The 21,525-nt window shown below is 38.4% G+C and overlaps 2 protein-coding genes across 9 annotated transcripts in view; both read left to right on the top strand.

The window, feature by feature from the left end:
• Positions 1-14: 14 nt before the first annotated feature.
• On the top strand, positions 15-17,485 carry LOC128893063 (oxysterol-binding protein 1). Of its 6 annotated transcripts, none has more exons than XM_054153811.1 (12): positions 15-30; positions 2,467-2,628; positions 4,548-4,613; positions 7,815-8,020; positions 9,571-9,824; positions 10,321-10,513; positions 12,947-13,224; positions 13,669-13,904; positions 13,991-14,267; positions 14,358-14,737; positions 14,828-15,048; positions 15,118-17,485. In XM_054153811.1, the coding sequence occupies exons 2-12, from the start codon at positions 2,501-2,503 to the stop codon at positions 15,258-15,260; spliced, it is 2,382 nt and encodes a 793-aa protein (XP_054009786.1). In that variant the 5' UTR covers positions 15-30; positions 2,467-2,500; the 3' UTR covers positions 15,261-17,485. The 6 variants fall into 6 exon arrangements, with proteins under 6 accessions (XP_054009786.1, XP_054009787.1, XP_054009783.1 ...); XM_054153812.1 differs by lacking the exon at positions 15-30 and adding an exon at positions 912-1,082; XM_054153808.1 differs by lacking the exon at positions 15-30 and adding an exon at positions 1,089-1,233 and having other exon boundaries at positions 9,574-9,824.
• A 1,231-nt stretch (positions 17,486-18,716) lies between these two features.
• LOC128893079 (14-3-3 protein epsilon) overlaps positions 18,717-21,525 on the top strand; it is an 11,960-nt gene continuing 9,151 nt past the window's right edge. For 2 of the 3 annotated variants that reach the window (XM_054153849.1, XM_054153848.1), the window contains exon 1: positions 18,717-18,973. In XM_054153849.1, coding sequence (XP_054009824.1) covers positions 18,910-18,973 — 64 coding nt within the window. In that variant the 5' untranslated portion in view covers positions 18,717-18,909. The remainder of the gene's footprint in view (positions 18,974-21,525) is intronic. The other variant, XM_054153847.1, reaches the window with a different exon arrangement.

Here is a 21,525-nt window from a genome sequence, read left to right as displayed (position 1 = left end):
CATTGATTGCGACACGTCCTATTTTGCATGGTAATTAAGAGAAATGACATTTATTTATTATTTTTTGCTATAAGACTCAAGGAGGTTATAAAAAGATAGGGAATAATGTTAGATCACTTCGTCGATAATGCCATAGGGAATAACAACGTTATCGACTTGATCGTTTTGTTCAATCACCATTACTTGGGATAATATACCTACTTATTCGCAGAATAAGTAAATATAAACAAATAGACAAAAGCATGCGAATAAATGGAATAAAAATACATAAAATTAAACGATATTTAAGGATAAAAAAAAGAACAATCGCCCTCGATCGCTTCTTTCTTCCCTTGTGCGCGCGCAGTGGTGGTGGCGCATACAAATAAAAAACTTATACGCTCTCGTTTGTCATTCTCTCTTAGACTGCCGATCGAATAGAATAGAGTCAATAGAGCTTGATTTTTTAAACTGATATACCGACTTCATAAAAAAAATAGTCGTCTTGCAGCGTACTCTATATTTAAGGACGAAGATTCTAGGAATCACATTCAATTTAACCACAAAAGTCGGTAAATTATAGGCCCCTGAACGAATGAGACCCGCCTTGACTTAGGGACAAACTCTTATCACTCAAGTATAACCTTGAATGTATTAATATGAATGTATTACATCAGAGGTACATTAATATTTTTTAATTTATTAAAAGAAACGTTTGATTCGTATAATTCCAACTTTGATACTGCGAATACAGACTTAAAACCATGTCGATAACGTTGGAATTCATTGGCCAGTAATCGATAAAGTAGTCTAACGACGAAGTCCACCTTTCTCATACCTTCCTTTACTAAATCCTATCGAAATAAGGGATATTAAATTATCCTAATCAAACGACAAATACACGTAGCTAATCTTGATATTCATGTTTCTGGGCTTCGTACAGATATATTATAAGCACGTGATCTGACTACATAACTATTAATACATCGAAATTCGTAACATATTCTTTGTACAGTAGAATAAAGAGACACTCGAGTACATAGTTCCTACGTTGTGCGATCTGCTCAGATAAATTAAGAGCTTGGTTCGGTTTGAAGATAATGGTCAGTATCAAGCATCTAATCGAAGAGTGTGGCGAGTGCTTTTTCTTCATGACATATCCGTCGAGCGGAACGATTCATCTGTGCAGATCGTACAAAAATTTTACCAAATGACAGAACGAGTATATTCTCGTTGGCGTGCTCGTTTCAAGAAGTACGTAATAATTTTGCTAATCTTCCCGCGGCGTGATAAATCCGTCCACATTAGTTTTTAATAATGACATTAAATTTATCGTGTGTTTCGCGGTCACATTGTCTGAGTAGAATTATAGCACGTGCAGATAACGCTACTTTTGTGTTAAATCAATAGAAAACCATCGAGTATGACAGCAAAATTTCGCGATTTCATTTGTTTTCACGAAAACGTACATCTTTTTAGAAATTCATATTTTTGTTCCTTGGAACTCGAACGACCAATGAAAACCAAAAAAATTCAGCATATGTCAAGCGTTCAAAAAGTTTTGTCAAAATTTTAAATCACGAAACTGTTCGCACAAGGATCCGACGTTATCGATTATTGTTCACTTCCACGTTATTTTCAATCGAAGTTGTTCCTTGCGCGATGATCGAGAAGAAAACGGGACAATAAAAACGTTGAGAAATCTGCAAAATCACAGATTACCCGTAATCAAATTTATACGTGTTGGTGTATATAGCCAAGTATGAGCACTATACAGGGTGTACCAAAACATGGAATATAAGTTGACAGTTAATTTTTATTAAAAAGACATGGCTTGATTTTTTGCAAATTTCGATAAACGACTTTAAAAATACGTAAGTCACCTATGGATGTAAACAAAACTGATTTGACGAAACACATTTGCATTTAATATAGTATTAATTTATAATTAAAAAAACAATATATTAGCAATAAATTAAATTCCCAGAACAACGTTAATGTGGAAGTTTGCGTGTAGATACGTCAAAGATAAGCGAAGTTCAGACTTTGAAGTTCGTTAATAGAGCGTGCGCGTGCCGCAACGTCTTTTCGATATCGATTTTCCCGAAGACGAGGATCGCGTGCAAAAAATTTGATTCAACATTTTTTTTATCTAATTTTTTTTTCTCGTTCATGTCTGCATATTTTGCGACACCGTGTATAGGTGACTCGGTAATAAAGGTTAGGCGCCGTCACAGAAGAACGTGGCGGGTTATCACGCCGTGCGAAAGGAGGATCCATATCGTTTTTCGAATATCGTGTTTTTAAGACGCGCGGTTTCGAGTCCGTTGGTATCGCCGCTGGTGCATTAAGAACTGACAAACAGTGTGTATAAGTTGTATTTCGATCCGAGAACGAACAAGTCCGTGGGCCCAGAAAAATATCAAAATGGTGGCCGTACGACACGGGTGATGTGTACGCAGATATTGGAGTGCATTGTAATTTCAGGAGAAACGCGTGTGAACACGCAACGTATTGTAAAATGGGAGACCCGAAGGCTCAGCACGGTACACAGGAGATGAAAGGCTGGCTATTTAAATGGACTAATTATTTAAAAGGTTACCAACGAAGATGGTTCGTCCTGTCAAATGGCCTACTGTCGTATTACAGGTAGTTTCCTACGTGTCAGTACGCTACGTTTTTAATTACTTCAATTTATAGCCGCCGTATAAAGTCATGCTAGAAACTGATGCGACTAGTTCTCGTAATAATCCGAGAATCACTTTGCGGCAGTTTTTATCCCGTAATCCTGCTGTTTTTTTTTTTTTTTTGTGCAACGGTACAACAATAACAATCATTACGAGAGTTACTTGATTGGACACGATACAGAGTTGTTCCTTTTTTTGAAGTCTCGTCCAAATTCTTGTTTTCGACGCATATCATAGAATACTTTCATATTAGTTTTATATAATATTGAAAAGAAATTTGGAAAGAAACAATACTAAACTGTGCATTAATCTTTACTGCCCGTCTGGTAGATGGGTACGTAGCAATGTCAATGATAACAGTCACTTTTTATGAACATCGAAATCAGTAGAAGTGTATTTGTTGTGGAAATGTATTTTATTTATGTATGTTACATCAATTATACCTGTTTAGGCGTAGAGTTCAGTTTCTTTATGTTCTCACTTTTCTTTGCATACCATAAATTTCATAAGTTGTTTGTTTATTAATTCAAGTAATAAGTACAGTGAACAGTGCTGATGCAAATCTATATATACATTTCTCTGTGATATACCATATAAGTTTTGTATTTAAGGAAACATTCACAGTTTGTATTGTGTATCCAATATAGTGTAAAATCATGCTTAAGATTCTATCAGTGCTGTAAACAATTTGTGCCAAAAGCATAATAAACAAAAGTGTTGTACTAAATATTTAACAGTTTGAAAATGCATGTATATAAACAGCCAATGCAGGCTCTGTCACGTATACTACTATCAATACGGTTTATCCAAGTATTCTTAACGGAATCTAATTCTAGTTTCATCCGAGACTCATGTCTACATTTTTCACACTTCTTCATTTTAGTTCTAGCAATTAAATTCGTGTTGAGATATTGTAAAATATTTAATAACACCGATCTATAGCAAAGGCAGGATATTTTTGTACATACAAAAGCTGGCTTACATTTGTCACACGCATCAGAGAAAATTTATTGCATATTTGCCTTCTATTCTTTTTAAACATGGTGTGAGACTTTTACGTTGGATTATTTATTAACATTAGCCTCGTTATACTTTGTTACAGAAGAGTTACAGAAGAGTACGATACAGTTTTCGATCATCAGAGATGGGCAGAATTTGATACGAATGGAAACTCTGTATAATAACTGTTAATCGATGTAAAACAGCTCGATCGTGTACAACAGATCAAAAGTTGTTTACGCTTTATTCGTTATTCGAATTTTGCACATCTCTGTCGTCTATTCACGCGGAAAGGAAATCTCGATCTTAGTTATCGATCGCGGATACAGGCGCTCTTCGCTTCGACGGATACGTGTGGTTATATACGCGAGGAAATTCCTCTATTCCGTTTCTTTATATTTAGAACATCCGCGTTCCCTGACAACACGCAATTGCCACGATCTTCTTTTTGATTTTCCGCTTGGCACAGTTGTGTGATTTGAGTTTGCAATGCTTTTCAAAATCGCAAAAAAAGGAAAAATATATATAAATATAAGTCATGAAAAATTATTGAATGTTCTGCGAATGTTGAGTTTCACTTGAAACGTGGACGTCGTGAAGGCTTCTCGCACAAAAATGTGTACACGCAACGCACGATCGCGGTGGTTTGCACCGTTTGCTGTTCGAAGAGAGAGATAGCGTGGTAGAGCAACAGTTTAACAAAAAAATGCACAAAGAATATTTAATATCCTATCTGATGGCAAATGCAGCCTCAGGAGAATCCGCGTAGGGCGAGGCAGAAGAATGAGAAAGAAACTTTTTTCTTTCGACAAAAGTAAACTATCGCTTCGCTACAGTATTACACAATGTGAACGGGGTCTATTTGTTTTATGGATTGTTTAGGGCTGAACCAACAGGGGGGCCAAAGATATCAACACGACGCAAGCGGAAGGCTGGCAGAGCCTCCGAGTAAGTAAAATTCTCGAAAACAAAAAAAAAACCGAAATATCCTGACTCTTCTTTGAATCGAACTTGTAATTAAACAGACAAAGACGATGTTGGAGTTTCATTCTCGTTTCACTTACATAGTCCTTGCCTACCATATTATATTTATATATATATATATAATTATTTATATATAAATATATATGCATAAACGTTAAAGCTACGTCATTAGTACAATATCGTCAATGTTCCTAATAATTTTAATTGCTTCCTGTACATCTTTTACCTCGCCGTCGGTATTGTATTTCTAATATTTATGAACGGTACCCTCCCTCACCCACTTCACGAATTGTTTTCTTAATTAAATCTCAGTTTCGCCGAAGAGAAGGAAGAACACGTAAAATCTTATATTATTTATGTATCTATGTGTACGTGCGCGCGTATATTCGTGCTGCGCGTAATATCGAACACTGCTTGAGTTTGTCGTTAGTTTCAGTTGCGTACAGGAGGTATCCTGAAGGTCTTCGGTGAATGAAGCTTTTACTCGCCGGTTGGGAATGCCATAACGATGTAGAATTTCATTTTGGAGGATCTATTGGGTTGTCCGGAAAGTTCATGCCTATTTTTAAGAAAAAGGCATATTTGAATTTTGATGTATATTTATTGAATTATATATGTACCATTTTGTTCCACAACCTTTCCACTTCTTAAGGAATGTACACATTTTATTTGTTTTCAGCTATTCTGATATATTCAGACCTGTATCGCCTACTAAAAATCGCCATGGACTTTCCAGACAGCCCAAAATTTAAAGAAAATTCAATACTACTTCATTGAAACGCAGAAGAAATGAATTGTATGTTAATGGAAGCTGGTAAAAGCACAACGTTAGACCTTCTGAGATGCGTTGCACGATGATTTTGTCCGATACAATCTATGTCAGTGATTTCCAAACTTTGAAAGTATACTTTTAATGTATCAATAGGAAGAGTTTCACGCTTTGGAAAACACTGATTATTGTATTTATTATAATATTGTGTTAAAGCCGTTTTCATTCAATCTTGTTCTCGTCGTGCATAGATAGATGTTTACTCGAGTAACAATAGAATGTTTAAAAAAAAAATGAAAGGAATAATTAAACAGGAGCGTTCGCTGTAACGATAACGTATTAGGTTGTCCCGAAAGTTTCTTTCGCGAGTTGCACACAATTATTTTCTGTGGTCGTGTTTATACAAATAGACAATCTAATTTCATAGATATTCATGTTGTAACAGCAATGGAGCAAAATGAATCGTGCACAATTCAGTAATGTAACATAAAACATAAACTATTGTGCATGTATTTCTTATTAATAAAGCGAAAGAAACTTTTGGGACAACCTAATACGAATAATAACGCTCCTATTAATCCCTTTCAATTTTTTTTTTAATTACCGATTAATGGAGAATCGATCTCCAATGTTCGCACTATTTTTTTTAGAGCAATGAAACAGCAGATAAAACATGTTCACGCTTTCCATCCGTTCTCGTTAATTTGCAACTTCGACAAACCGTTCCGTATCCTCGTCGATGTGTGGTTTATTTGCACCGTTTATGTTTATTACTATGTTTCACACCTGCCCTCCAAGAGATCCCCGTGAATTTCTGCAACCGGTCGTATTTGAAATTTAAATACACACATACATACATCTCATCAAGGAAACGCATCGAAAAGTACTTGCCGAACATTATAGTATCGTGAAATAGACTGTCGCTAGTTGGAGAACAATATGCAATAATAATTTCTGAACGCGTTAGCATGACCATGAATTGTTTCCATTCGCAGAGTACGAAATTCTCGATCCCTTGCGTGCTAGATTTAATTCCATCGACCCTCGGAGTGCATGCATCCGCGAGCTATAATCTGTCCCCTTTTCTCGATCGCAAGGCAGACTCTCGAGCATTGTTTCTATTTCTTTTTTTCTTTTTCTTTTCTTTATATCTTGTACATCATCTACCAATTACGATTAATTAGAAGAATCTTTCGTCCTTGTTAATTCGCGAGGACGAACATTTATTTTCTCCCGCGACAAGAAAGAAAAGAGCCATGTTTCCTCAACGATTGCACCTTTTAAAGAGCGATCGCAATATTATGTATAATCGTGTAGGAACGGTGACGTGTCGAATAATAATGGTAATGGGACTGCTTAAAAGAGTAATCGATTCCACTAATATTTGCATTTCATTTCCTCCGCCCTAATGCATATACACCACGGTGTCACAGATTAAAGCAGACTATCGTATTCGTTTGATCGTTACCATATACAGGATGCAACGAAACTGTAAACACGAGTTTCAGGGATTGACACGATCGAAAGAAAGAAAAAAGTCTCGATCGGTGTTGGCCGATATTTTCATTTATTATTAGAACAAAATTTTATCCGTTTTCGGTCTCGATGAACGCACTTTCCGGGCCTGAGTTGGATCAAAGTCAATTGGCCGCTCAAGGTCATCGAGCCAGTTAACTTCATGTGTCGTTTGGCTGTCCCCTCCACTGCTCTATCTCTCGTCTATACGCTCTGCTCCCTCCGACTGATCAAGCCTCAGAGGGTACGCTTGTATGTTTGCGCTTTTTACCCCTCTGTTACATACTGGTGACCTCGAACGGCTTATTAAATTTGATCCAACTTTAATAGTATTAAACAGAAACAAACATGAATGATTTTCTAATCAAAGTATTGCGACACGGTTTAGTTTTAGACTTGTTTGCTTAAGAATCGAGTGAGATCGATCCCTGAAGTTTTCAGTTATAGTTTATTTACATCCTATATGTATGTCACGATGAAGGTATTCTTTCGTTCGGTGATTCTATGAAATCTACAAGGGCCAACTTCTGACATCGATGATGATTATGCTGATCGAATAGTGATCATGAATAAACACAGGTTGATTTTATTCGTCGTCCATTATTCGAACAACATTTTCTCCACCTCTGATATCCAGGATGCATCATAGAATCACCGACGATCTTATTCAAGTGCCAATTGCTCTCTTTCGCGGTCACATGTGTGTACATTATTCTCTGGGCGAATCGGAAGCTGTTTCTTTGGCTTGGATAAACCTCCGGCTTGCGAACGTAGCAAGCGACTTATTGCAAACTCACGTCTGTCTTTCTCTGTGTCATACGGTTTTCCAATAGCTGAAGAATCTGTCCACGGAACTGTCGACTTTCAATTTCTCTGTTTAGAAATCCTGCGGAGATGTCACACACGTGCCGTGGCACGATATCCTTGCACGGGGCCTTAATACACACCGTGGACGCTTGCACATTTGTTGTGAGTAACGGTGGTACGCAAACCTTCCACATCAAGGCGGCGACGGAGGTAGAACGTCAACAGTGGGTCACGGCTCTCGAGTTAGCGAAGGCCAAGGCTATTCAAGTCATGGAATCTGGTCTGTATGATAAAATCATGATACTTTTTCATTTGCCTTTATTGGAACCAATCGTTTCAGCATTAGTATTAGAAAGAGAGAGAGAGAGAGAAGGAATCAGCATAATCGCTTCAATTGACCAAGCGGAATTCTAAGAAACAGAATGCTGCCAGTTACAGTTCCGAACCGGATGAAAGTTGGGCCTATCGATCTCGAAGTAGTAATAAGTAAACACTCGAGCGAATAGCGAGTTTGCTTGCAAGTAATTCAAGGGGAAGTTCATATATAGCTTGGTCAACTCAATTGATAGACCAATTCAAACCAATTCAATCGATAGATCTCAAACAAGAAGTGCGATGGAGCTGTAGACTATAACAGAGTTGGGAATATCTATGTAAAGTGGTACCTGAACGAATGATGATATTGCCTGTAAACAATTGTATACTACCACAAAAATCATGCTTGTAACTCTATTCCAATAGGAAAACAATTTTAAGTTGTAGTCCTAGATCAAGACAGTTGTTCATATCTTTCACTAAGGAATACCCAACTCTGGTCCAGAGAACGTATGCCCGATTCTTTCTCTCTTTATATCGCAATGGGTGCGAATTCTCGATGAGAATCAATTATTACCTTCGGCGATGAACCTATTAACACTTGGTAGACTGTACAGTATAGCATTAAAGGCAATTGTCTAAAGCAACTCTTATAAGACATTCGTCATTGAGAGTCAGTACATTTTTTCACGCAGTCGTCGACGAATCGGTGATTTATGTAATACGACAATAATTTAAAATATTTTCAATCATAGGTCACAATTTCTTTGTTATCGAATCGCGTATGATTCATTATTCTTTTCTATATTCCTACGTATTATTCTTATCTATATTCCTACGTAAATTGTATGAAAAAAGACACATCGCTGCGTCAACAATTTAACTCGTTAACAGATATAATAGTACTGTGTCAGCAGCAATCAAGAAATAGTTAATAATGGCTGCTTGTTATTTCGATTTCTACGATAAAAATTCTTCCTAGTATATTTATCTTTTCTCGTGGCAATGAAAAATTTGTATGCTTTATTGTTTCAATTGCCGTGAAAATGGAGTGTATCGATAAAAGATAACACGAAAGGAAGTCATTGTGATTTGCGCAACACATAGAAGGGAAACGCGGTCTATCTTAAGTAGAGTTACATATATGTTTATCTTAATTAGTCAGCTATTTCATTTCTTTGTTTAGCACTGTTAAGGTTATTTTAAATGGACTCAAATCTACAATATATTTAACGCAAAACCGTCATTACACGATGTATTCCGCTAATCTCGTTTTATCTACATCGACCTATAATTCATGACTCACAACAGATGTTCTTGGTTCATTTAATTATTCGTTTTATAATCAGAATTCATGCAAGATTTAATCATACTTGCGTTATTGGTCATTGTTCAGGGTTTACACGTTGTAACATTAATAATTATAATGTATTGTACATTTTAAAAAATATCTTTAACATAATGTGGCGGATGGCATTAAGACAGGTTCGTTATGTAAAGTGAAATTTGTTCTAGAAGAAGAGGAGGAGGAGTTCCAGGATAACGACAGTCAGAAGCCAGAGCAAGTATCGGTGATAAAGGACCTGTCTCAACGTTTAGAAGACTTGCAGGCCTGCAACGACTTGATAAACAGCAAAGGGATTATGCTTCAACGTGCTTTAAACGACCTCGAATCGCTCGAATCTCCATCGCCAGAATTAGCGGCAAAAATAAAGACAGTCAGCGAACGAGCCACGCTCTTTCGCATCGCTGCCGGTGCTATGGTTAATGTAAGTTGAAAGACCATCGTTAATAGCAATATACAGCTGAAAGTGTTTAGCGAATGAGATATAATTGATACCTTCACTAGATCAAACAATGCAGTGATTTGTCACTGAACTGAATCCTAAACAATTATAATCGAATAAATCAGTTGTTAATGCTATTCGTTCATAACTATAACAAATTATATTTACATAATCTCGTTTTACTACGGCAGATCAGCTAAACATAATTTAAATATTAAATTCGATTAAACTACTAATCCTCTTATAAACAGCAAAGCAATCGAGTAATTGTATTCTGCATGAATGGGATTGTGGTCCATTCATAAACATGCTCGATGCGGATGAACTCTATGCATCTCTTCTTTGCACAATTTTTTTTACAATTTATTGCACATTGTCATGTATTACGAGTAATATACGCATTGCAGCATACTAATCTTGCAGATTGTCGACGAAGGTATAATGGTCGCGTAGAAAATAGGACAAATTGTGATTTCAGAAGAGCAATGAGTATTTGCAGCTAGCGCAGCAGCAAGAGCCCAAGTGGAAGAAGATGCTGCAGCACGAGCGGGATCAGAAGGTGCGGATAGAGAAAATGGTTGAACAACTGGCGAGGCAGCACTCCCACCTGGAAGAGGCTGCACAGCATGCAATTCCCTCGGCGGTTCCAGCAGGGGGGCACAGACCTTCGCGTAATTTAATTTAAAACATTCTTTTCTCCCTTAATACAAGTAGTACCGCAATTAATGTTTCGATGCAACTACACGCTTTCATCTACAATAACGTTAAAGAAATAAGTAATTAAATATTAGGTTGGTAAGAAAATGATGTCGGTCTTTGGTCTACGCTTAACTCATGCGGCACCCATTTTTCGAGCTTCTTTGACTTTCCTAGCTGTCTCAGGTGGTCAATAACTGTTGGATGGCTTACACCCAACTCCTATGCAAGTTGTCGAACCGTTGTTCGTGGATCAGCTTCAACCAGTGCCTTCAAATGGTCGTCGATGAGAGAAGGGCGTCCGCGACCATCTTCATCTTCGAGGCTTTCATCTCCACTCCGAAATTTTTTGAACCAAATTTTTTGCTGTACCGTGCATTCATTTACGGTATCTTCTCCATATGCATCGTTGATATTACGAGTCGCAGTTGTAGCTTTATGACCCAGTTGACTTGCTTAGTATCCATTGCAAAGTAAATAACTTGAAGTGAGCACAAATTAACAGTAAAAACAAAAGAACACCTATCAGCATGCAGCGCGACATCTGCACTGTAAGATGATATTGGAACGCAAATAGAATAAAGTGAACTGTTATCCCAAAAACCGGGCGTCAAAGTTCGAAAGTTCAAAAACCGACATTAATTTCTTACCAACCTAATACTCCTCCATTATTCACGCTGTGCTGAGCTTTTACTCTATAAATTATTCACGAAACGATACTGTTTGTGCCCATAGAAGTCTAACTCTGTAACAGTGACCCACTTCTTATAGAGAATGTACGCGAAATATCGCGTATGCGTCCTGCCAGTTGGTTCGCAAAATTCCTGGATGATGGGTTGTTGTATTTATTACACGAATGGTGCTCACTCTGTTTCACACGACTTACTTTATATCTGAGTTAGGTGTTATTTGAATGATTTATTCGAAAAATTGTTAGTCGTTGCTCAAGTAACCTTTTCATCGAATAACGAAGACAATGAGATATTTATTCGTTACGTCAAAAAGAAAACTAAATGCACGCACGTGTTTGAGGTGTGTATCTTGTTGAATATATTAAGTGTCATTTGTGTGGTGTTTGTCGCATTTTACTGTTTATCTTTTTACCGAATGAATAAATATGCACTTGCCCCTCTTCATCATTCGAAGAAGAACGTTAATTGGATAACGAATGACATTTTATAAGAGATAAAAATGTATCCAACTTTGCTTTATACGCTTTCCCAAAGCACATGGGTTTGAATTTTTGCGCCATTCCGTGCTTTGCCGCTCTCTAACCAGATAGCAGTCACGAAGCTCTGCTTAATTCGGACGTTGTTGTACTTGACAATAGCTCGTGATCTATGCATGCAAAGTCGACTATATATGCAGCATATTCCGGATGTATATCGGAAGCTGTATATACGTACACGCTCACACTTCTATATAGTAGATGCATACATATATGCGCACGGATGTGCTGCCATTCTCCCAAGCTTGGCGGTTAATCAGGCTCAGATGGCCTTGCAAACTGCTGTTTCGTGCGAGTTTTTATTGACACGATTCTATTCCGTGGCTCTACCGCGTTAAATTCGATGTGATAAATTTCGATTTGACCATCGATGTTTCCGATGATTGCACTTGAGAGAGGACTCGTGGAGATGCTAAACCGCTAGCGAAACGGGACGAAGGGGAGGAATTTTGTCGTCAAATCATAACGGTCCGCAGCTTCAGTAAAGTTTTAGCAATGTCCTAATGTATGAGGGCAGACGTACCGATCTCGGAACACGACACATGGCCTGATGCGCGGTATATGTTGTTCCGTGTAACTAGTTTTCGTTTGTGCACGAGGATCATCGGCGATTTCGTTGCTCGTTAATTTTCGACTGGCACTGCAGGTGTGGACCGAGATTGGGGGTAAAGGACGAGCACGATTTAATGGCAGCAGCTGTCATCGCCACGAATTAATCGGTTAGAAAGAGGAGCGATGTGAATGACGATAAAAAGGGGGCAGGATTAAACGAACACTGTGCCTATAAGGAAGCAAAGTGCAATAATAAATTCGATTAATTCGGTGCTTGAATAGGCAACTTTGGCTACCGTTTCGTCTCGTCGTGTTATATTCTCTTATTGGCGCGAAATATATATTTTTCATTGCATAACGGTATTGATAATGCCTGTGCTGTTTGTACATCGTGTTTTCGCGTTTTATCGTTAATCTTAACGACTAAACTGACTCACGGCACGTGAAGGTTTTCTCCATTTTGAAATTTAAAGTTTGTTGCAAGGTTGTAATTAAATAACTGTACCATTGGTCAGCCTTAATCTCGTTTACTTGATACGCGTGCACGTATGTGTGTGTTCAGTTTCTGATTAAATTAACTACAAGGCTGAAATAGCTAATGATGTTGTTGTTGTTGTTGTTGTTGCAGATACGGCAGCTACGACTTCTCCATCGGAAGACGAAGAAGATAATGTAGAATTTTATGATGCACAAGAGTCGGACACTTTCACGTTAAGTATTCCTGCAACGGGCAATTCTAGAGAACGAACAGACTCTCAAGGTAGCGACGATGGTTCAAGTTCAGAAGGAGATCAGACACCTCTGCCACTATCAGATAATGCCGGTACTAACTCCTTTCTTATTGTGACCGATTCTACAGTAGTACAAACTCCCAACAGTGTTGATAATACCGACAATCTGGACAATGTAAGTAAATACTGCAAATACTGCAAATCCTTTGATCACCAAACAAAGGGTGTCTATACAGGATGAGTCATCTATGACTGACACTTGAATTATGTCTGTTAGTTTTAATGCTACAAAGAAAGTTGCATGGTCTCTGGTGATTCTCCCTGTACATCCTGAGTTTACTCGTACCAAAAGTATGTTCTTTCATAATAATAATATGACCTCGTGTTTATGGATTTGAAAAAGTAGTTCATTAATTTTTTACTACTCTTTACAAGCACTACATCAACTTTTTCAGCTTTTGGATTTAGGTCTTCCTGAAACTTCATGAAGATTATTTAGAGATAACTGTATGAGCTTCAAACCTAAGGGTTGATAATGTTAATTTGGTACTTGTAAAAATTAATAAACAGATTAAAAGCAATCTTTGATAACATGTTCCTCTTCAATGTTTTGCAACAGTCAACTTGGCAAACCAATAATGGCAGCAGTTGCAGCCCCGGGGTGACAGGTTCTAAAAGGAAGAGAAGGACTAGAGTACCTGAAAAACCAAATTATCCGTTAAATTTATGGAGCATTATGAAAAATTGTATCGGTAAAGATTTATCAAAAATTCCAATGCCCGTCAATTTTTCGGAGCCGCTGAGCATGCTTCAGCGGCTTACGGAAGATTACGAATATGCAGATATTCTTGACAGGTATATTTAATATTGATCGTTATTGAAATGTTATGTATGGAATTTAATTGGGAAAAGGAAAATTGTATTTGATTCAATTTAAACAGGGCAGCAGAATGTACAGATAGCTTTGAGCAAATGGCTTATGTGGCTGCATTTACTATATCCAGCTATTCCACAACCGCTTCCAGAACTGGCAAACCTTTCAATCCTTTATTAGGCGAAACGTATGAATGTGATCGTTGCGATGATTTAGGATGGCGAGCAATTTCAGAGCAAGTATCGCATCATCCACCGATGTTAGCACAGCATTGCGAGGGGCGAAAGTGGCGTTGTTGGCAAGAATTTACCATGGCATCTAAATTCCGTGGAAAATATCTCCAAGTAAGTTTTATGAATTGTAACATTTCCCTTTTATTATTCATTAATTTAATCCGATCGAATACGCGTGTAACTGTTTGCGTGTCAACACAGGTAATACCATTAGGAACTGCTCACCTTGAAATGGAGGGTGGTATGCAGCATTACACATGGCGAAAAGTCACGACCACTGTACACAATATTATAGTAGGAAAATTATGGGTTGATCAAAGTGGCGACACAGACATTGTGAATCATAAAGAAGGTATAAAGTGCCATTTGAAGTACACACCGTATTCGTACTTCTCGAGGGATAGTCAGCGTAAAGTGAAGGGAGTAGTCATGAATTCAAATAACGAAGTAAAGTGGGTAGTACAAGGTACATGGGACACAAAAATAGAAATTGCTCCTGTGATTAGTACGTCTGGAACACTGGACAATCAAGTGTATAAAACAGGGCCTTATATACTCGCTTGGAAACGTCGTATGCCGCCGTGAGTATTTAATAAAATGAATTTTTTCTTTTTGCATATTTTATTAGATTATGATATTAACATTGAAGTTATCTTTATCTGTGTTCACAGTGAAGACTCGGAAAAGTTTTACAACTTCACGGAACTAGCGTGTCAACTTAATGAACCTGAAGAGGGAGTAGCTCCGACAGATTCTAGATTTAGGCCTGATCAAAGATTAATGGAAAATGGGCAATGGGATGAAGCGAACGCGGAAAAACTTCGATTAGAGGAAAAACAGAGAGCTGTCCGACGCGCACGAGAACACGAAGCCGAGAAAGCAGCTGCTCAAGGTATTAATAAATATTTTTGATAATAGTATCATTAAAAAGAAGACCACTAAAGATTTTAATTAATATTAGGTTTACCATACGAAGCTTACGAACCGTTATGGTTCAAAAAAGAGCAGGATCCGTACACAGACAGTGTATGCTACGTATATGGTGGCGAATATTGGGAGTGTAAGAGTAAAGGTGATTGGTCACGGTGCCCGAGCATATTTTAGCTTATTATATAAATATATCAATTAATAATGTGACCGCCAATATACAGTGCAAAAATGTTTGGATTCATTTAAAGTGAAGATAGTCGATATTAGAAATCACTTTCGGAGATCATTGCTTCTAAAATATGCCGACGTGATAGTGGGGCTGTTAGGGGACATGGTTTAGTCAGTACCTTCTTCCAATGAACTGTTCAATGTTGGCATTCTGACACATAAGACGAACGTTTTGTAGTATATCATTGCCCCTATTGTTCTACACATCCTTCTGTCTATATTACCACTGCATCCCTCTCATTCGCCCATTTTTTCTAAACAATCAGAACATTATTATATTCAGTCCACATGGCTCGACTAATGCTTTTGCATACAATTTTTGTATAGATTTAAAAAATTTTCTGTACATGTCATTAGGCTCTGCCGCTAGGCTGAACATATTTAATAATACATTCACAAAGAAATCCAGATACTATTAATAACCAAATAAGCTGCAGGAGTTTCTGTTACTTCGGTTTCAAATTCAAATAGCAATAAAATCAATGATTTTTATGACAGAAACATCGATGTTGATCAAAACTACAATTAACTGGGGAGTTCAAGTCAATCACGAGAATCCACTTAATGCTAATGCAGTATTCATAATTTGTTTCCAAACGAATTTAGATGTACCGAATCTTTTTATAGAAACGGTACTGATTGTAAGTTCTAACGAGATCGATCGTAAACACCAACTCTGAGAAATTGCCATAGCTGTCCGACATAATGGCTATTACGTATCCATCGCGGAAAGTACTTACATAGACTATTAAAAATGTATTTTCGATGCTTGATGCGATGCTGGGGATATTTAAATGATTGAAGAAAAACTATAGGAAAATTTTGTAATAGTATTGTTGAGTACGTCAGTAAAATAAGAAGTAACCGCGTTGTATGTGTCTAAAAGCCTTATTGAATTATTTTAAAATAGATACAGTAGACGACGCGTTTTTTCACATTGGTCATTTTACACGTGTGTTGCGGCCAGACTGTTCACTCGACTGCCACGTCTTAGCCTTTACACGAAAACGATTGGATAAGAGGCGGCATTCGTTACGCTGATGCGACAATCTGTAACCGCTATGAAGAAAATGTTCCTGTGGATAAAGCGTTTGTAACAACGAGGAGAGTTCTGTGCGTTGAGGCAATTGTTTCAACATACTCGATGATCTATATATCTATAACGACAGCCGGGCGTACCGTAGCGTCCATATGTGAGAAAGAAGAAACTGGTGGTAATGGGGCACGCTTCAAAATTTTTGCGATTTTCCGTGCAGATGTAGACACTGAATGTTCCACGAATTTAGGCTGGTTGCCTATACTAGCCTAATTACTAATACACTCCGTCGAGCTAATGTTACAAAGTATAATCGATGTTAATGTAAGAAGAGTGTAAAGAGAATTTAATGTCACACCGGAGAGCTCATAAATTGTAAAAAGTTGTTCTTTTCGAAGAACACTTGAGAACTCGAAGAAAACCAGTCATTACAAACTAAATCCTTTTCCAAACTACAGTATGTAGACACGCACACATTCATACACAGGTACAAAGCGCGCAATTGAGCGCGAATGATTTTGCGTACGTACGTATGTATGTATGTATGTATGTATGCATGTATGCCCGTATATGTACATATGATAATTAATAAAACCCATTGTATATCCCTCTTATGAGCACATCGTACAGTTGTTCTGTTCATAATGTTTGTATATTGACAATTATATAATTCCACTCTGTGTAGGACGATATTGAACGGAACATCTAGCTTGCAAACAGTGTTTACAATGATTGTTACGATTAAGTATTTGGCTGTATTATAATTTTAATAGTTGATAATAATCGGATATATCTGTATACATATAAATACAAATTAACTATAAAAATAAAATAATTTAAAGAAACTACGATAAGGCGAATAGAACAAACGTTTGGATTATATAGTGCTTGTACATTAGCTATTCGTGTGGAACGATAAAATACAAATGCTTCGCTACAAAAAAATGAAAAAAGAAAACGAAAATATCTTTGTAGCATTCACATGATTGCCTTTCGGCATCTCCTATGTAACACCCGTTGGTCGCACAAATGGTGCAATTATTTATACGATAAATAACCGTAGCCTTTTGTTCCATCGAACAAATTGTATTGATTTATTGTAACAAATTAAAAAAAAAAGATCTTGAACGGGTAACGTTTACCGTGAAATACTTATTATTACCCAACGATCGATCCACTTACTTATCGTCGTTGAAAATCTTCAATTATTATTTCACGCGTTGCGAAACTAAGCCTGGAACTTTTATTTAGTTTGATTTCATATACCACGTGCGCGAAGTTCTACTCTAACTGTTCCTTAGTTCTTTTCCGATACTAGACGAGTCAAATCAATCTCCTGTAAGCACGAAAATTCTCGCCATTAAACGTCCTTTGATTCGAGCGTCGATGAAACATTTTGTCGTAAGTAACGAATTATTTTGTCAAAGTATTTTTGTTTCATCGTGTTTAGTTCCGTGTTTCTAGTTCCATGTTCCGACGAGCCATTGTGCGTCATCGATTTTATGACGTCCAAGCGAAATATATTCTAACATTCGTTATTTATCGTAATCAGCGACACGAGGCGTTAGATACGCTGTTTTCGTTGCCACAGTTTTCTTGGACACTTTGAAACTTAGCGGTATTGAAGTATTATTTCAACTTTATTTTCATTGTATGACTACCTTGCACATTATAATTTTGAAAATACTAGAATTTTGTTGAGTACAATGAAGTAATCGATCGATAGATATTTTGTTCACGTATCAAATTTCCCCAAATTAGAACGTGTTTATCGTTGCCATTAAAAATTTGTACAAAGTACTTGTTATTGTATATTTTCTATAGTTATGCAATCCGACTATCTAAAAAGGATAATAATTTAATTGGCTACAAGCTGACAATGAGACGAATTTCCCACCGCATGCTCATCAAATTTTATAAAATTAATATTTTGTTTAATCTACTTTTTGGTTAGAAACGAAGTTTCGACTATTAGAAGCGAAACATTTGACAAGCTTTGAACCACTATCAGGAGTATTCTGCAATAACGTTGCTAATTCTTTTGTTATATTTATAGATTTGCAAAAGCCTGAAATAATCGAGAAATGTAAAAAAAACCGGGAAGGGCGAATTTGTACGAATACTTCTCTGTTGTATTCGATAACAGAAATTCCGTAAATATGATAGAGTGGCTATTACTAGAAAGCCGATATTAAATTCGGTTCGATATAATTATTGCGGTCGAATGAGTGTAACGTTATTTCTTATTTCAATTTCAAATGAAATTTTTTCAGCTCCGTTACCGGATATTCGGCGAATTTAACCGACATGCGCGTAGCGTCGGTAACGACGGATGACGTCACGCGTAGTAATACACGCCGGGTAGCGCATGGCGAGTGGAGTGTCTGCAGAGGCTGCGCGAAACTGGGAACTGCTTTCGATTGTTGGCGGGCGCCGCCATCTTGGTCAGTGAGCTTGCGAGTGGCTGTACGACGAGGTGTACGTATTTCAGTGAAACGAGTATTTCGTGCGATTTCCCTGAAACCCTTCGTCTACCCGTGAAATCCACGAGCATCCAAGATGTCGGAACGGGAGGACAACGTTTACAAAGCGAAATTGGCGGAGCAGGCGGAGCGCTATGACGGTGAGTGGATATTTTCCGGGAAAGGACCCGGCCTGCGCCAAAATGAAATCCACGAAATCGGACAGACAGAGGTGCACGGTCACAAAGAGAAAGGAGGTAGACCGCCGTCCTCGTGGATCGCGATCCTCTAGCATTCGCGATTTCGCTGGATATAATTCCGAGCTCCTCTGAGAACCGAGAACCTTAAACTGCGATCGGGTTCTCATTGGATCTGTCAAAAGTCGCGGAAACGTCAACTACGACTAATCTGCAACGGTGGCGTGAATCGAATCGCCGGTTTCTAACCGGTGTTACTTTATTTAAAGGGTTGGGCTTGCTCGTAGCTTCTGTCACCGCGCTGCTGGATATTGTCACGTTCCGAGAACTCTTTAGATCCGTACGAAAAGATTGGTCGCGGAGCTAGGAGAAACCGTTTGGTCATTTTGGAAGTCTCGTTTCGTCGGAAAGCTGGTCAACGCCGTTGCTAGGCGTGCTGTTCGCTACTTTAGGGGGGCCCTCGGCAGATAATCAGGCAAGTCGGTCCTTCACCGACGCGTGTGACGCATAGACACGGCACGATACTTACCAATCGCTGCCGGGTTACTTCTTAGACACGTAGTAACGCGTGCTCTGCTCGTGGCATTTGGCCTTGAAACCAGAGAGAAATCATTCTGGCCGATCGACCAGACAGACCGATCTATCCAGCCGACGAAATACGGTTTCGACCTGCGATTCTTTTCGATCCCTGTAAACCGGTGTCGTGCTTTCGTAGGCGTTTTCATCGTTCATTACGCAATACATTGTCCATTGTAATTTCGGCCCGTAGACAATTTTTACTCGCTCCTGGCGAAAGCAGCTCGTAGTGGGGAATATCGACGCTGTAGAAGGGGAACCATCAAATCTCATCGTTTCTCGCATCTCGCTCTCCGAGATTCTCGGTAGAAATATTTTACACAGCGAGCGTTTCTCGATCTAGCTAGCAAATTAAACTATGAAGCTAGCAAACGCTTGACATTTGCGTGAACAAAATCTACCTCGTGCGTAAGTTTCGTTCAATTCCTCTCTTTCTCTCTCGAAGTCGCGTTTGAAGAATACATTACGTTCGAGTGAGATGCTCGTGGGTCGTATCATTTTTTTCGACAGCACCGACAAGTTCATGGCTCGTTTGATTTATGAATCTGTACGTTGGCAAAGTAGACAAACTTGGAAGACAGAGATTGGACAAAATTTCACTCGAATAATGGATGACCAGAAGCAACGTTTAACGATTTATCTGCTGTATTCGTAAGGATTTTGAATGTGATGTATATTATTGAACAAATAATGGACCGAAGAGCTTGTTTTCGCCCCGTCTTCTCATTCGTTATTTGAAATGTTTATCCAGATGAGGCTTTTGCCAATCTCTGCCCGGGAAAACGGTTTTGAGGTAGATTATGGCGAGGAGCGGCCAGAAATCGCGTTTTACGCTCCCGAGGATCGAGGAAGACTAACCAATGAAGCAGAATAAAGCGAGCAAAGAGAGACCAACGACAGCCGCCTGGCATTCATCCCAAGGAGCTCCTTTTCATAAATTCGTCGCCGCGTGGGCATGTTAATCGAGTAGGCATGCCGTGTTAACTCTTTGGCCAGTACAAACGTGTATTTACGTCATGCCTTTACCGTGCTACGAACGCAAATGTATGCTTTTAATTCTCAATCAATGTAACAGCCGCCATTAATTTGTTAACGTCGATAGTTGGACGCGTTGCTACACGGTAGTTTTCTTTTTTATGCGTCGGGGATGTCATTGTAAGTTCGAGATTTTTCTAGCACTAGGAAAACCCACTGGTCGAAGGGTTAAAGAGTGGAAATACGTGCATGCATGATCCTCTGGGTGAAAACGAGCGCCGAGCGTGAAGAATGACAGGGCGGAAGGGAGAGGAGGCGATGCGACTCTCCCGGGATGACGAGACAAGGAAGGGCGGTGGGCAAATTTGAGGGTTGCGAGAGAGAAAGAGGGATTGCTAGCGGAGGGTGAGCACGGTAAGGGGTGAGAGACAGAGGGAAGATGGAAGGGGGAGAAGAGGGGGCCATAGCAGAAGGAAAGTATTGATCTGTGCTCGCCTATATCCTACGTTTCTGTACACCTCCGTCACGGATATACCACGTTCGCCGTAATTCCCGCCCCGGAACCACCATGAACTTTGAATTTCATCTCCACGTAAATACCACCCTGATCTTTCTCTTGATTTTAGCATAACGACATCGAGAAGAGGATAAATATTAATCACCTGCTAGCTGAGTATTACATTCATCGCGATACCCCTGGAATTATATTGGGCTGCCTGGAAAGTCCATGGCGATTTTTAGTAGGCGATACAGGTCTGAATATATCAGAATGGCTGGAAACAAATAAAATGTGTACATTCCTTAAGAGGTGAAAAGGTTGTGGAACAAAATGGTACATACATAATTCAATAAATATACATCAAAATTCAAATATGCCTTTTTCTTAAAAATAGGCATGAACTTATATATATGTATATTTGTATGTATGTATGTATGTATGTATGTATGTATGTATGTATGTATGT

This window comes from Hylaeus anthracinus, unplaced genomic scaffold, assembly GCF_026225885.1.
Source record: "Hylaeus anthracinus isolate JK02 unplaced genomic scaffold, UHH_iyHylAnth1.0_haploid 2, whole genome shotgun sequence".
Taxonomy (NCBI): Eukaryota; Metazoa; Arthropoda; class Insecta; order Hymenoptera; family Colletidae; genus Hylaeus; species Hylaeus anthracinus.
This window is presented reverse-complemented; position numbering and strand designations above follow the sequence as displayed.

Excerpts from the sequence above, each read along its gene's own strand:
- LOC128893063 (XM_054153807.1), top strand. The coding sequence starts at position 1,190 with ATGACAGAACGAGTATATTCTCGTTGGCGTGCTCGTTTCAAGAA. Across the intron at positions 8,021-9,570 it reads TATTCAAGTCATGGAATCTG|AAGAAGAGGAGGAGGAGTTC; the intron begins GTCTGTATGATA and ends AATTTGTTCTAG. Across the intron at positions 14,268-14,357 it reads TCCGTGGAAAATATCTCCAA|GTAATACCATTAGGAACTGC; the intron begins GTAAGTTTTATG and ends GTGTCAACACAG.